Source organism: Eurosta solidaginis, chromosome 1, assembly GCF_040869045.1.
Source record: "Eurosta solidaginis isolate ZX-2024a chromosome 1, ASM4086904v1, whole genome shotgun sequence".
NCBI classification, from domain to species: Eukaryota; Metazoa; Arthropoda; class Insecta; order Diptera; family Tephritidae; genus Eurosta; species Eurosta solidaginis.
In genome coordinates this window covers 304,864,521-304,881,188 of record NC_090319.1, presented here as the reverse complement: position 1 = coordinate 304,881,188, position 16,668 = coordinate 304,864,521, and the positions used below count along the sequence as shown (strand labels likewise).

Below are 16,668 nucleotides of genomic sequence, written 5' to 3'. Positions count from 1 at the left end.
CCTGAACGGATTTCCATGTAAACACCACTCGCCTCTCTTGAAAGTTGTTACAAACATTAAGGCGCATTTCTTCTGGAGAGTCATCTTACTCTTTATAGACTGTTCCGAAACGGGTTCCGGTGTCTTAACAGGACTTTTATAAGACCAAGTTCATCCGGCTCGCAAACTTAGCTAGCATCTTTTAAGCGGAAATGTTATTAGTTTCGATAGTGTCCGCGGTATGCCGCGAGATACAAAATTCAATCTAGCAGCATACCGCGGCAGCAGGTAAGCATATACTCCAACAGGCAAGCAGCACTCAGGACAATACCCGTAGGTTTTGTTGATGGACTTTTGCCAGATATAGACCCGGTACATTCCAGTAACAATCAACGACCATCTCGGGAACGATTTAATATGACCTTATTAAATCTTCTAGGTCAAAACTCCTAGAAACGTAGAGTCGTCGTTTATTCACATTTATAACAGGATTCCCCTCGGGTAGGTGAGGTTAGGACCTGAGCTGCGGAAGCTGTGAAGATATAAATCTTTTTATTGCGCTTATCGACCCCTCGAGAGAGACAGAGAGGTAAAATGATATAGTAAGAAAAAGGGGAAAAGTAAGAGAATATTCATCATAGGATGTAACAAAACAAATGAATTTTTCAAATATATACTGATTTCTGAAATTAGTCTTTCTAAGGCAGCAACACGCTGGGAAACAGTATCATTAATAAAACATTATTATAGCTTATATACTCTAAAATCGTGCTAACCTCATTATTTTGCCGCTTTTTTCTGGTCCTAGGTTTATCAACCAAAATCAAACGCTTGTGAGGCGCATCTCTGCGTAAGGCCATTAAGGCTTCATCGGACGGTGTAATAGAAACTGAATCCAAATAACCAACACTACAACTTCTAGTAATCGAATCAGGTAAAGCGGGAGCAATGGATACCACCGTCGTTGTACGTTTCATGGGTACTTCCACCGGTGTGGTGCCCGAGCGGGGCATGATGGCTATTAAGGGTTGTTGTGTAGGCGACTGTGTCTCCTCGTCGATATACAAAATATCACGGCGCTTCGTGGCGTTACTACCGTTACCATTATTGCTATTATTTACAGTTGAATAACTACCAATACCACCACAAGCAGAACTTTTCAGTCTTGCATCCATACGTTCCAGATTTAAATTCAAATTTAATGGTACCGGATTCACATGACTATTTGCCGAACGTATTAGCTCGGGTAATAGGGCATTCTTAACTTGTACGACATTATTCGCATAATCGGTATTGCTTGAATAAGACATAACGGTTGTTTGTCCTGTTGCCGCAACAGCTGGACGTTCGAATATTATATCGGTTGGTGCTACAGCATTTTTTGGTGATTGTAATGTTGGTACGGAACCATCACAATATAACGGTGATATTGCATGACGTGACTGACAACTTGAATTCGAACTTGAGCGACTGTAATTATTTTTAAAGCTACTATAACCCGAACCTAAACTATTACGTATACCCGGTGTTGTGGCAGTAATATTTTTTGGACGCATTAGTTTGTTGTTGTTATTATTGTTGCTGTTATTTGTACCATTACTAGTATGATGTAAAATGTTGATATTGTTGGTGATGGTGGTGTGTTGTTGGGTTTGTGCTTTGCTGGCGCCATTCGTAACTCCATTTAAATCTTGCGATTCATTCGATGAATCATCATCATAGGATTCAGCTCTGGCCAATGGACTTATACCAACCATACTATTACCCGCACTACACTGCGCTCCATTATTGTTAATGGCGTTTTTATGTCGCGCCAAAAGATGATTGGGACGTGGTGACATTGGCGTTATGAGTGGTGATGATGATTCGTTGAGGCGATGTTGTGCTATTGTGGTACTTCCCATTGTGAGTGCTGTTTTTGTTTGTGTTTCAGCATGTTTACCTGATGTTTGATTATTATAATTACTACCACTTCTTTTGCTGCCATTGACTAGCGCTGCATCATCTTCATCTTCGGAAAATATATTCGGATTAAAACTTGGATCCGGTCCCGAAGGAAAGTCGTCACGCAACTCAGTTATTACGAGCGTCATTTGTCTTGGCTGTAGATGTAATAAGGACGTTTTATACGTTACTTGGCCTAAATTGGCTGGGACGGTTTTGGCAAGTCCATGTATTTTAAATTTGGTGCCCCATATATTTGAGGTGACCTCAACCAGTTTCTCCTCCTAAGAAAAATGAAATGAAATTGATATAATAGATATCAAGATAGGTAAATATGACTGCCAATAAGTGATGTACAAGATCGAAGGCCTTAAATGCAGCGTAGTATACGGAGGGGTGACATAAAGTGAATTGCTATAACGTCAATTGACCTTATGATTACGTCAAATGGCCACAAAGTCAATGCAATTTATGACCATATAAAATTTGAAATGGTTACAATGTCAAAGATATTGACATTACAGCCATCCTGCTATTTCGGTCATGAAGTCAACTCTTTTTTTCTCCAGTGGCCATAAGGTCAATTGTTTTGTTTCGCACCTACACGTGTTAAAACGTTAATAAGTGTTGAGTTACCGTAACGTTTTTTTGTTTTCGCCATATATTTGTTCAGTCAAATGAAAAGTGAAATTTTTTATTTATTTATATTTTCAAATACGGCGCTCCGTTTCGTATATTTTGGCTCCGTTCTAGTGAAAAATCGGATAAAGAACTGGCCCAAGGAACTTCTCTTTGAGATAAGAAGAATTTTCAACTAACTTTTAAAATTAAAATTTGGAATAAAAGATCTCGCAGATTTTATTCCGTATTTTTCCCTGCGGTGCTACTTTCCTAAATTTTGGTTTTATTGCAAAATCGGATAAAAAGCTGGGTCGGTGACGATTCCTTCGAAATAAGAAGAATATATTCAACTAAACGTCTAACCAATCCTGGACAAGTTTTTTGCTTTTGTCCTGATCTTAAATTCCTGTTAATGGTTATGGTCTTTTTCCCGAAATGGTCATAGAATCAAAGGGAAATTTCCTAAATGCCCATGAAGTCAAGTTAAGAAAGGTTATAAAGGCATTTGACCTTATAACCATTAGAATTGGTCATTAATTCAATTGATTTTAAGTGGCCATAACGTCAATTGATCTTTTTGCCGTTGACCTAATGTCACCCCATCGTATTATACATATATCATACATCAAGCATACATGAAGCACCAAACTCATAAAATCCGAGACAGCTTAGACCTCTGACCCGAGGTTGCACTAAAGAAAATATGCACCAAGGTGGGGGCATCCCTTCAGAGTATTCCAAAAATATAGAACAGCATCAACAATGTTTGTCCGTGGAAAAAACATAAATGACCTTTGTGCACTTGGTATTGAATACCGTATTGTAAACTGGATAGGCTCGATTTTAGGTTCCAGAATGACACGTTAGCATAGCCATATAGAATTCGTGGAGGGGGATGCCACATGGCAATGAATTGAAACCACTATTTTGGCTTGTGTTATATATGTGACCAGGCCTATGAAAAAGTGGCTTATGACTCAAAAAATAAACAGCTGTTAAAGATAACAAAAACTATAGAAACCAGAAAAAAAGTGGAAATTTTTTTTTTTGAGTCATAAGCCACCTTTTCATAGGCCGGGTCACATATAAAGCATGCTTCCTCAGCACAACAGGAATAGGTTTAAACCGATGGTCTACGCGGAGCACGATTCCTAAATAGTGTTGAAATAGTTCGAAAAACAATCTCAAAATGATTCGGCGATAGTTCGAATATATTTCGTAGCAATGCTTCCGATATGATTCTCCATGCCACGAACTATCCCTAAATGGTCCGAAATAAACCCGAATTAATCCCGAAATAGCCTAGGCGATATTATAATGAAAACAGCAAAGTCCAAAAAGTCCTGCTAAGATTTGGATTGAAATCCCAAAACGGTCCCAAAAAAGTCCAAAAATCCTTGATCAATCCCAAAATGGTTCCTAAATTGTCCCGATGTAATCCAGAAATGGCCTCGAAACGACTTTGAACACAATTCCGAAGCGGTTCCAAAATAATGATTCCAAAGATAGCCCGTACTAGTCCAAGTAAACCAGAATTCATCCCAAAAATAATCCCGAAAAAGCCCCGACATGATCCAAATATAGCCCAAAAACTATGTTGAAATAGTCCAAAAATTATTGGACTGGAATGATTCCGACCAAAATCTATATGAATCATACACCACACATCCATATGCATATTAAGTATAAATGGAAAAGTTAGGTTGTATGGATAGATGTTGCGTTTGTGACTCAACCAGATCGGCTGTACTTCTAAGAAGAATCTACTTGGCATATTTTTTTAAAGGGAGTGTCTTGAAATTATCCCGAACACAATCCAAAATGATCCGGAGATAGTCTCGAAATGATAGCTAAAAAAAAAAAAAATAAATGTAAGGCGCGATAACCTCCGAAGAGATCTAAGGCCGAGCTTCTCTTCCAATTTGCGTCGTGCTCCTCTTGATTTTCCCTACAAATTGGCCGGACGGGACCTACATGTTTTATGCCGACTCCGAACGGCATCTGCAAAGCAGATGAGTTTTCACTGAGAGCTTTTCATGGCAGAAATACACCCGGAGTGCTTGCCAAACACTGCCGAGGGGCGACCCCGCTTAGAAAAATTTTCTTCTAATTGAAAAATCTTATTTCTAAAATTTTGATGTTGCTTTGCCCGGGAGTTGAACCCAGGGCATACGGTGTAATAGGCGGAGCACGCTACCATCACACCACGATGGCCGCCGCATGATAGCTATCATTTTGAAAAAGTGCTGACTCGATCCAGGAAACAATCCGAAATGATTACAAAAACAATCCCGAAATTAATCCAAAATTGTATCCAAGGAGTTCCGAAAAGATCCGTAAACAATCCCGAAATAGTTTAGAACTGATTCCGAAACGTTCCCCAAATGCTCGGGAAATAATCCTCAACACAATTGAAAAGAAAAAAATCCGAAATGACCACAACATGATCCCGAAATAGTACAGACACAGAGTAGTTTCCGTTGTGACCCTTAGAAGAGTAGCGCAATTATCCCAAAATAGCCGCCAAATAACCGTAAAATCATCCTGGATGTAACATTGCTAACTTTTCAACAATTGACTAGGCCTCAACCTAAGTGTCCTGTGTACATACCAAAAAATGGTAGACTATGAGGGATGTAAAAATTTATATTGGTCTGAGGAAAATACATTCAGAGTTAGAGCAGTTTATAAGAAGGTTGCAGGGGGCTGGGAGCGGGAGAAATGCGAACACGCCAGTGTTATTTTTCTAAAAATGCTTTGAACTATATCTGTATGATCCTTGTTCCAAATTTTATTGGTCTGCACTTTTCCAAACTTCCATACTTCTTTAAAGGCCGTAAACTTAATAACACTCGTCAAAATCAATATATCATATATTCGTTAGCTTAATGTGAAAATGTGTTAAGTCACTTTTTTTGAAAAAGTGTATTTTAATGCAGTTTTAAAACAGAATTCAAAATACATCGATCACAAGAAAAAATATTTTAATTTTTAATTTTTACGTGCTGTTTGCAATGATGTGTAAATGTGCTAAGTCGTCAACTGTTGAAAAAAATGTGCTAAGTCAACCACCAGTCAATAATATCAATCTGAATTACTACTCATTTATTTGTGCGCGCATTTTATTTACTTATTTAATTCACTCGGTCTAAAAGTACATGCTTTGTTGTTGTTGTTGTATTAACGATAAAGACACTCCCCGAAGGCTTTGTGCCGATGTTGATGGTCCTTTGCCGCATATAGATCCGGTACGTTCCGATAACAAAGCATTATTAAGGTACTAGTCCGACCATCTCGGGAACGATTTATATGACCACATTAAACCTTCTTGGCCATCCCGTCCTCCCCACCCCCTAATTCCATGAGGAACTGGGGGTCGCCAGAGCCTCGGCTGTCAATGAAACATAATTCGCCACTGGTAGTTGAAGTTTGGCAATTGGGTTGGAGAAGCTATATATTGTGGTGGGAACCCCTTGAGAGGGTTGCCTACACAACCCCTTGAAATTGGATTCACCCAATTGAGACCTTTGTGTTTGATGAATGCTTTGCGCTGACCATAATCTACTCAAATTCTTAGATGTCGACAACTACAAGCTTTGTTACAGCCTAGTTAAAAATAGAAAACTATTCATTATTTGCTAGATGTATAGTCCTAGTTATAGGTTCATTCATAGCATATTTCGTTTTATTAGTTATTTAGATAAATAATCTATTATGCCGATGATCACGCATTGGAATATATGGAAAGAACAAATTAGATAAATCAGAGCAATTCGTGCTAACGTTTATTACATTATAGGCAAGCATGAAGTTGTTCTGTCCGGCAAAGCCTGAAGACCAAGCAATTTGCACATGCTGGTATATGATGGGAGGCCGTCTGGCCAGTGAAGCATACGTAAAGCAATTTTTGTAAAAAAATGTTGAACTCTCTCAATTTTATAGGAGTTATATTCATAGAAAGGATTCCATATTATTGAGCAATATTCAAGACGACTTCTGATCAAGAATATATAAAGTGCCTTCAACGTCATAGGGTCCTTAAAGTCACTGGTGTTACGTCTACTGAACTTATCCATTGCAACAAATTTTGAAACAACTAAAGTCAATGGTACTAGAAAAAGAGAGTTTAGAGTTAAAAATTACACTGAAGTCTTTACTCTCTTGACAACGAATATGAGATTTAGTATTTAGATTGTAGATAAAGTATGTGGCAGTTGTCTTTATGGAAAAATACACAACACAGAATTTGTTTGAATTTAAATATAAATTATTGCCTGCGCACCATCCGGCAAAAGAGTCCAGATCAGAACCGTTAGAAATAGTTCATAGCGGAATGATACAGGTGGCAGCATGGTGACATACCTACAAACATAAATAAAAATTCCATGTACTTTGTTTTTGTAAATTCGATGGACAAATGTCAAAATCGTACTGCGCCGGAAGTTGACGTATCAAATGAAATAAAAAAAGTTTATAATCAGCTGTTCCATGCTGCCACCTTGTATCGTTGCGCCATGAAATAGTTTGACAAATAAATATTATTTTTGTGAAATATATAGTTTTAGTGTTTTATTTCAATCATTAAAGGTGAGGAGTGATGGGAAACATATTGAGTAAAAGTGCTAAGTCAGGAGAAAAGATTTGTTATGAGTGCGGAAATTGTGCTAAGTCATAAAATAGCTGCTGGGTTGGCATACATGATTTTTATTTATCTTTTTCAAAGCTTCTACACTCAAAAGCATTGCAATTAAGGTATCCTCATTCATAGTTTTGAAAAAAGAAGGTTATTTCAAAAGCTATTAATTTTTTTTCGTCTCCTGTAAAATTCGTAAAAGTTGACTTAGCACATTTTCACATTAAGCTAACGATATATTATTTCTAATTGCTGTTTTTATGTACGGGTCCCTTTTTAAACGGTTTTATTTAGCTTGACTTGACGAATATTCACAAAAATCGTATTTGTGGTCCGATTTGGCTCATATTTGGAACATATAATACGTACAGGAATAGAAAGCGACCTATGGAAAAAATCGCCGCTGTGTGGCGCAAGGATCGATATATTCACAAAAATCGTATTTGTGGTCCGATTTGGCTCATATTTGGAACACATAATACATGCAAGAATAAAAAGCGACCTATGAAAAAAATCGCCGCTAGGTGGCGCAAGGATCGAGATATTCACAAAAATCATATATTTGGGCCGATTTGGCTCATATTTGGAACACACAATACAGACATGAATATAAAGCGACGTATGAAAAAAAATCGCCGCTAGGTGGCGCAAAGATCGAGATATTCACAAAAATCGTACTTGTCCGATTTGGTCCATATTGGGAACACATAATACATACATGAATAGAAAGCGACCTATGATGTCCGATTTGGCTCATATATCAAAATATTTTGGAGTTGGAGGAGGGACAAGCATACGTGGCGCAGATTCGAGTAAAGTCTTTGGAAGGATTATGTATTGAGGACTTAGATTGTAACAAGTTGTCTGGAAAGAGTCCTTGTAATAATGAGTCACCAAATGAACTAAATAGAATGAGAAATAATAGGCAATTAAATAAAGACTAAAGACTTGAAAATAAAATAATTAAAAAAACATTTTTCAGGTTAAACGGTTTTGTTGAAAACAATACTTACATGAAGTAATAATAATATTAAAAGCTAGAAAATAATTAGGTAGGCCCTAGGTACTAATCATCACACTCCTCATCAATCTAGGGCGTTGATCAGACAATTAAATAAAACTTAATTATTTTTTTAAAATTATTTTATTCGCTCTTATTTGGAATCTAAATCTATAAATAAAGTCTTGGTTGTAAAGATGGAGATTCGGGCTATTAGCGAGCTTTGGCAAATTTTGGTCGTAGTGCTTTTGTTTAGCTATATTTTATTAAAATAATTTGTAAAAAATAAACGATTATGAGCACACAAAGAAATCTATTTGTACTATGGCACTATTGTGAATATTTGCACTGCATTACCGGCAGTTGCCTACGCTAGATGGCAGCGCAAGCTGTAAGTTAATTGATTGATAGAACAGCTGATATTTTATAAGATACTTTTATATTGGTTGCCGAAGATGCGCATGGGTTCGACTCGTTTAATTAAAAAGTTACTATTCGTAAAGGGTGTAGGGCCCCATACCCTTCTTTCTAAAACGAATGTAGCCAGTAGATTCTTACAGACTATTGGCTATCTGCGTGAAAACTTTAATTTAAATCTGTTTAGCCGTTCTGTCGGGGTTGGGTCACAATTGAAATACATATACCACTGACATTGTAAATATAGCATACATACTTCAGGAAGTGTATCTACATAAGCCAGCTCATCCAGACTATCGGGATCGGGAATAGTACTGTCTACTGAAGGCTTATCGCCATTGTTTTGTTGATTCTTTTTTTGTCGCGATTTACGTTGTCGTTGTGGACGCGGTGAGTTCCGATAACGTTCTTCGAATTCACTATCCGAAGAATCCGTTCTTCCACTATGACCTGTTGTGGTAGATTGGCTTGATCCTGAAGAACTTTTCCATTCAGGTGAGTATTGTAAAAATATAGGAGAATCTGAATAAGTAAAAATAAATGTTTAGTTTATAAAGAATTTTTATAAAAAAAGGCCACGTTATGTATAAAAGGTAGGTCAGTGCTTGATTCTAAAATTGTGACTTGATTGGTTTTTTTGCGGCCCTAATGTCCGTATTCACATTGGTAAATCTAATTACATTCTACAGTTAAGCTCGCATTTATCAATTTTTTGTCAGTTTGACTAAAGTTAAACCGCTCAATATTATTGAGTTAAACTTTAGTTAGAAAACATAAGGGTGGGGTGCCTTCTTCTTCTGCTTCCATAGGCGGCTTCCGATAAAAAATACTTTCATAGCTAGAGCATCATCTTTCATTCAAATAACATGGCTTAGCTAGCGTAGCCGCTGAGTTTTAATTCGCTGAACTGTGTCTATGTCTGCATAAAGTTCGCACAGCTCATTGTTAAATCTTCTTCGATATTCGCCGTCGCCAACGCCTGGGGGTCCGTAAATTTTTCGAAGAACTTTTCTCTTGAACACGCATAGAGCCGCTTCTTTATTTTGCTTCTGCACTTTATAGCAGGACGGGTACGATAAGTGACTCATGGAGCATGATCAGCCGAGAGAGTATTCACTTTTCAATTGTCTACCTAGTCCAAAGTAGCATAATTGGCAAGAGTGATTCTTCGCTGAATTTCGGAGGTGATGTTGTTTGTGCTGTCTTAGGTACTTCCTTTTGTCCTCATTCACCATCAAACCCATCTTTCCCGCTTCTTTTTCCAGTTTGAAGTAAGCACAAATTATGGCGCGGGTGTTTAGGCCGATGATATCAATATCGTCAGCATACGCCAGTAATTGCACGTTCTAGCATGCTTTAGGCAGCCAAGAATTTAGTTAAATGGAAAAAATAAAAATGCAAGCCTGCGTCACGCTGTATTTTGTCATGTCAGGCAAAAAAATATTTGAATTTTTCGTTAAAAGCATAGGAAGTTAGCTCATCATGAAGTTAACTGCTGCTCTTGAAAACTGCATCAACGATACTCTGCTTGTGCTCATGAGAATGTCATAGCAGAGTGCGCGATCTGTTATTCCTTTAGGTGTAGCTGAGTAATCTTGAGCAAACCCTCAATTGCTGGGTTTTTTTGCACTGGTACAAAAAGAAGAATAATTGGTTTCTATTTTCCCCCTATATCTAAGAAGCTGCAAACTAGCCTACGTGGTCGGGTGAAGAAAGTCGGTATTTGACGACCTTCCCCTCGTGAAGACATACTGCCCTGGATGTATTGTAGGCCAAGGCGATACAAATAAAAAAGTTGCAAAAGTTCGCAACTAAGTTTGACGACATGACATGAAACGCTCCGAGGAGAATTCCCGCCTCAAGGTCAGGTTATCAGCTAGACTGTTATCTAGAGAGGTGTCTCATTGTTTTTCTCAGCCCTTGTAATAAATGTGGATGAACTTCCTTGGTATTCGTTCACCAAAATTAGCTGTGAGCTTTGGCATCGTATGTGGTAATAAAAAAGAAGTCTCCTTAGAATAAGTGCTTTTTTGCAAACGAGCTTGAGCTTGAACTAGCTTAACGGTTTCATCATGGCGGAACAATACAAGTGGTGGAAGAAAATCAGGTAATTGGTACTTTTTTTAGCTGCTTTTTTTTCTTCTTTTTAACACGAATGCCCGGCTTTTCAGTGCGGGTTTAAACTCGCTTAAGCTGAGATGAGCAGCAAAGTTGTATGCTATGGACAATGTGGCAGGGCTTAATCTGCCGCCACGCTGTTATTTTCGTTTATCTGCACTTTCGTTTTGTAACGAATTTCGCTTATTTGAAACTTTCTGCTAACGTTCGAAACGCTAAACTGTTGAAAAATCACTCCAATATTCTGTATTGCAAAATGGTCTTTACTGGACTACTTTGAGAGTACTTCACAATAACTCTTACTTCACTACTAATTGCGTGTTTAAATCAAACTGATTACTGATTACTCAGCTTGCGCTGCTTTTATACTCTCCGTTGCTTCATTCGCATTTTTCTACTAAAGTCTAGACGTTTCGCCTTCTAGAACTGCTGTATCTCCTGCTTGGTAATTTCTATATACATGTGTATTTGTAGTTTATGTCTATCTTATAGCCATATGCGGGTGTATGCGTGAGTACATTTACTTCGGCTGATGATTATATGTATTTGTGAGTATCCCTTTGTTGCATTGTATGTATGTGTGTAAATAATGATTGATTTGTTTTACGTACACAAGAGTTGCTGGCAGCTTGCTTTATTGTTGTTGTGCCTTTATTTATTTAGTATCAGGTTAGTGATGCTAATATTCGTTACTGTATGTTCATTTCATGTGCCCCTTTTCTTGTCGACTGTTGCTTAAGCGATTAATCCCAAACAGCTTAGCCAACTCAACTAGCTTACTTTGTGTTGTTGCTTCCTGTGCAATTCGCGTATCTACTAAGCTTTTAATTGCCACTAGCTTGCATTTTAGTACTTTTTTAACAAATGCAATTACATTTTTACCTTTATCCTCTCCTTCTAAAAAACAAACATGTTTACGTAGTGCCACATTTAAAAAAAAAGAAAAGCTACATGCCAAACCCATTGTTATTAAATTATCGCCACTGTAAAACCAGTCCAAACGCGTAACATCCATCAAGCAATTCCCTGCCTTGCTAAAAATGCATAACAAGGCTTTTAGCATGCGCTACTTACCATTCGCCTGTGGATCAAAAATTACAAACTCTGGACGTATTTTTGATGTACGTTTACCCTTCAAAAGCGGCACAAGACCACCCAAATATTCCAAATAGAGTGTGTAACAGATGCCCGTACTCTGGTTTGTGTCTTCGTCATGCCGTATCATAGTGCAGTGCAAGCGTGTGGAACACATTGGTGGTCGTGAGACAAATTCACGTAGAGATTTTAGATCAGGTACACAGGACTAATTTTAAAAATATATAAATAAATCATTATACTAAATGCGTAAGGTTGAGATGAAAGGCTGTCAATTAAAAAATCAATTTATATTTGAAGCCGTTAAAAGGCAGTGAAAAGTATACAGCTTATACCAGATTCGAAGTATGAACGAAATGGACTCTTCCTATGCCCCATCGGTAGAGCGCTGCCAATACACTTCACACTACACCTTTTGCAACCGTATTTGAGAAAGATCCAAATGTATTTGAGAAACGGGTAAATGTTTTTGAGGAGACTAAATGCAGTTGAGAAAAGCATTTTATTTACGTTATTGATTTGTTCTGAAATTCGTTTGTCTATTTGTCAAATAAATTTTCCCATTTGCCCAATTTTATTTACCCTTTTCTCAAGTACCATTGCCCGTATCTGTATTTTGTACATTTCCCATTTTCAGCAGCTCGCTCAACCCCTATACATTTATAGCACTTCTGTTTTTGTTTTGCCCTAAAGTATAGGCACAGATGCAAATTCACACTTTGAATATAAAAAAAAATCATAGCACTTCCATATGCCCTCACATATTCGATTCCTATGAAAGTGCCAAATTGGCAACAAAAATTTTTCACAAACATTGTAGCACTTAGAAAAATTTTAATTCAAAATTTATCATTTAAGCGGATCACCAAATTCTTTTAAATTTTAAAAGTTTTTTTTTTATTTAAAAAAGTTTCAGTGTACATATAATGTTGTATATTGTGATTTGCATTTACAAAATGTTTGATACATGATTTGCAATATAAAAATGTTTGAACAACCCTGTCCAAATACTTTAGCCCATTCCTCAAAAACATTTGCGCTTTTCTCAGATAGAGTTGGAAAATGTGTAGTGTTTTCTTCAGTAATTTTGTATATACATTTTTGCCAGCTGATTTTCAATTTTTTTTTGTTTTTAACAGTAGGTAAAAGAGGATATCCGTAGGAAATCCTTGCGGATTGGCCGTTATGGCGTTTTGGGACTCCGATAACACTCATTTGAGAAATCCTCAAGCAACACCTTTTTCAAAACACCTTTTTCAAGCACGTCAAACGGCGAATGCTGCATTCGAATATAACGTGCTTGAAGGCGTCGAACTTTACTTTACTTTAACTTCACGGTTATAACGATAGTTTGAAGATTACACTGCACCAGTGCGATAGTTGTGCGCAGGAGCATACAATATCAACTTTGGTTGCGGCAAGATTAAGGATTCGAGTTGTTCTTGGAATTTCGAAAAGTGCGTACATCCAAGAAGCTGGAAATGCCTGCCGTCAATTATGTCATCTTCAATGTGATGGTCTATTTTTTTGTGCTATGGCTTGTTACAATAGGTGATAATTTTGCGAAACATCTCATCATGAGAGCCGAATGTAGGTTCCCAGCTAATCTTAATCACCCTCCTTATTAATAAGGTTATTAACGGATTAGTATTGGACAGTAGTCCCAACGAATGGCTTCTGTCGGAGCTGCAGGGTTAGAGAGGAGGTAGTATGTGTTGCACTTTTTTCGCAGATGCCAATCTCTGCCTACGACACGTATGAAATTTCTCGACAAACAGTTCATTGACTGTATTAAACTTGGTTCTGCTGAAATCGGAGACATTCTGCGATACATTAAACGGACGAATTTGATCAACTTCGTACATTTAGTGGTCTCCCAATGAGCCAGCCGGCCTAAGTGTGACCCTAATCAACCTACATGGCACACCTACCTCCATAACATTTTAAGCCTCTTATGACAGGGAGCGGGCATAAGTATATGAAATGTTGAAAAATCTCATTTTTATGCTGATCGTGGAGAGACGCCCGTCTATAGGCATGCGCGACAGTGCAGGGCGGCATAATTTGAACAATTAAACGTCACGGATATGATCCAATCTTTTTTCATGTCCACTGCAGTACACGTCACATATCCCAAAAAATCACATGACCAATCCATTGTATTTCTTGCAACGATATGATGACAGCCTTGACATTTACAAAAATATTAACTAGTCTTTACGACCGTCCCTTACACGTACATACCACCAAATATATAGTCCTTAAATTGTTTGCCATGGTCATTATCAAGCAAGAGAATTTTCAAGCGAGGCTATTGATTGATTTTTATTAGAAGTAGTTTTTATGTGCCGAGGCCCAATCCCATCGTATAACAGGGACTTCCAATCTTTACTCATGTTATCTTGTCTATCGACTTTGTAAAACTGGTGGGTACAAAAAAACTATACATAGAGCACTCCATCTTCACCATCTCCAGTTGTAAACGAGAAAGCGTTAGATGTAAATGAGTAAAGTCAATTGAAAAGTATCACTAAATGGGAAGGCATCGAAGGAAAATGCGGAAGCGTCATTTGTAATTGAGAATATAAAAAGGTAATATCTAAAAGTGAGGTGATTTTTTGTATGATTGAATGCTTACATCCAGTGCCATTCAGTTACTGTTCCCTTTGTTTTGTCCACCAATTGTTGTTGTGTCCGTGCAGCTATGTTTTTACCTTTCCTTAGAGAGTCTCAATAGGGATCGGCAATGGCGAGCACGATGCTAAATGCACCACTTCCGTTTGGCCATTTGAAGCATGAGCTTATTCAGTTTACGCTTATTCCTTTACACCTGTCTATTCTCATTTCCAAATGACGCTTTCGCATTTACATCTAGCGCTTTCTCATTTTCATATGGCTCCTATGCATTATAATTTGTTGATTTCTCATTTAGCATTGAATATTCTCATATTGGAAGGACGCTTTTCCGACTGGCTATTCCCGAATACAAAGAAGTAAGGAAGGCGAAGTTCGGGTGTATCCGAACATTACATACTCAGCTGAGAGCTTTGGAGACAAAATAAAGGAAAATCACCATGTAGGAAAATGAACCTATGGTAACCCTGGAATATGTTTGTCCGATATGGGTATCAAATGAAAGGTATTAAAAATAAACAAAAATAAATGTAAGGCGCGATAACCTCCGAAGAGATCTAAGGCCGAGCTTCTCATCCAATTTGCGTCGTGCTCCTCTTGATTTTCCCTACTCCGAACGGCATCTACAAGGCAGATGAGTTTTCACTGAGAGCTTTTCATGGCAGAAATACACTCGGAGCGCCGAGGGGTGAACCCGCTTAGAAAAATTTTCTTCTAATTGAAAAACCTTATTTCTAAAATTTTGATATTGCTTTGCCCGGGGTGTGAACCCAGGGCATACGGTGTGGTAGGCGAAGCACGCTACAATCACACCACGGTGGCCGCCGATGAAAGGTATGAATGAGGGTCCTTAGTTGTATATGTGAAGGCGTTTTCGAGATATCGACCAAAATGTGGGTGACCCAGAACATCATCTGTCGGGTACCGCTAATTTATTTATATATGTAATACCACGAACAGTATTCCTGCCAAGATTCCAAGGGCTTTTGGTTTCGCTCTGCAGAACTTTTTCTTTTTCTTCTACTTAATATGGTAGGTGTCACATCCATTTTACAAATTTTTTTCCAAAGTTAAATTTTGCTTAAAAAAACCAATCCAATCACCATGTTTCATCCCCTTTTTTGTATTTGGTATAGAATTATGGCATTTTTTTCATTTTTCGAAATTTTCGATATCGAAAAAGTGGGCGTAGTCATAGTCGGATTTCTTCCATTTTTAATACCAAGATAAAGTGACTTCAGATAAGTACATAAACTAAATTTAGTGAAAATGTATCGATTGTTGCTCAAGTTATCATGTTAACGGCCAAGAGGAAGGACAGACGGTCGACTGTGTATAAACTGGTCGTGGCTTCAACCGATTTCGCCCATTTTCATTCGAAAACAGTTACCGTCATAGAAGCTATGACCTTACCAAATTTCACAGGGATTGGCAAATTTTTGTTCGACTTATGGCATTAAAAGTATTCGGAATAGTAAATCGATTAACGTGACATTAGTAAATAATGGAGATGCCATAACGAAATTTACTCATTGAGCATGATAACTTATTCATGCCGTATGTTCGGAACATTCGTCTCCGTTTAAGAATTTGTGGAATCGGTTTATATTTGGAATATTATGTATATACTTATTTGATATATTCGGACCTTGGTTTATCCGGAACACTTCCATGAATAATTAAACGTAAAAGAGCTTTCCGAAATTTCTGAATAAAAAGGTGAATACTCCCTGTGTAGCAGGACCGCACAAATGCTTAACTCTTCTGGCAAGGTCAAGGCCGGAGTTTAAAGTTCTAAGACAATAAGCCATTTTCTATTATTTTTTTGTCAGTTCATTGCGGCGTATCACCCCATGTCGGCTGCCTGTTCAAAGAACGACCTATCTCAAAATATTAAAAAAAAATGTCCCATTTCAAGATTTGTCACAAAAACGTCCTATATTAGAATTAGATTGAAGAACGCCTTATCTCAGAATGCTTTTCATTAACTCCCTCTTATGTCAAATTGCATTAAACTTATGCTCAGATAGGGAGTTTTTGAAGCAAATAGTGTATTTTTGAATAAAATTCTAACGTACGGTATTCTTCAAACCAATTCAGAATTAATGACGAAACAAACTTAACTCTTTAGCAATTCAGGAAATATTTAGTAGAAAATGAATTATTTCTCACAAAACCTGTTCACGGTAGCTTTGAGACTAGCCGATAATAAAAAGTAAAATGCCCG

General features: G+C 37.5%; 1 protein-coding gene across 6 annotated transcripts in view; it reads right to left on the bottom strand.

Moving 5' to 3' along the window:
• Tusp (WD40 superfamily protein Tusp) overlaps positions 1–16,668 on the bottom strand; it is a 132,944-nt gene that overhangs the window by 20,038 nt on the left and 96,238 nt on the right. For all 6 annotated transcript variants that reach the window (XM_067761334.1, XM_067761331.1, XM_067761329.1 and 3 more), the window contains 3 exons: positions 11,787–12,015; positions 8,851–9,116; positions 756–2,207 (listed from right to left, as the gene is read on the bottom strand). In XM_067761334.1, the coding sequence (XP_067617435.1) occupies positions 756–2,207; positions 8,851–9,116; positions 11,787–12,015 (1,947 nt within the window). The remainder of the gene's footprint in view (positions 1–755; positions 2,208–8,850; positions 9,117–11,786; positions 12,016–16,668) is intronic.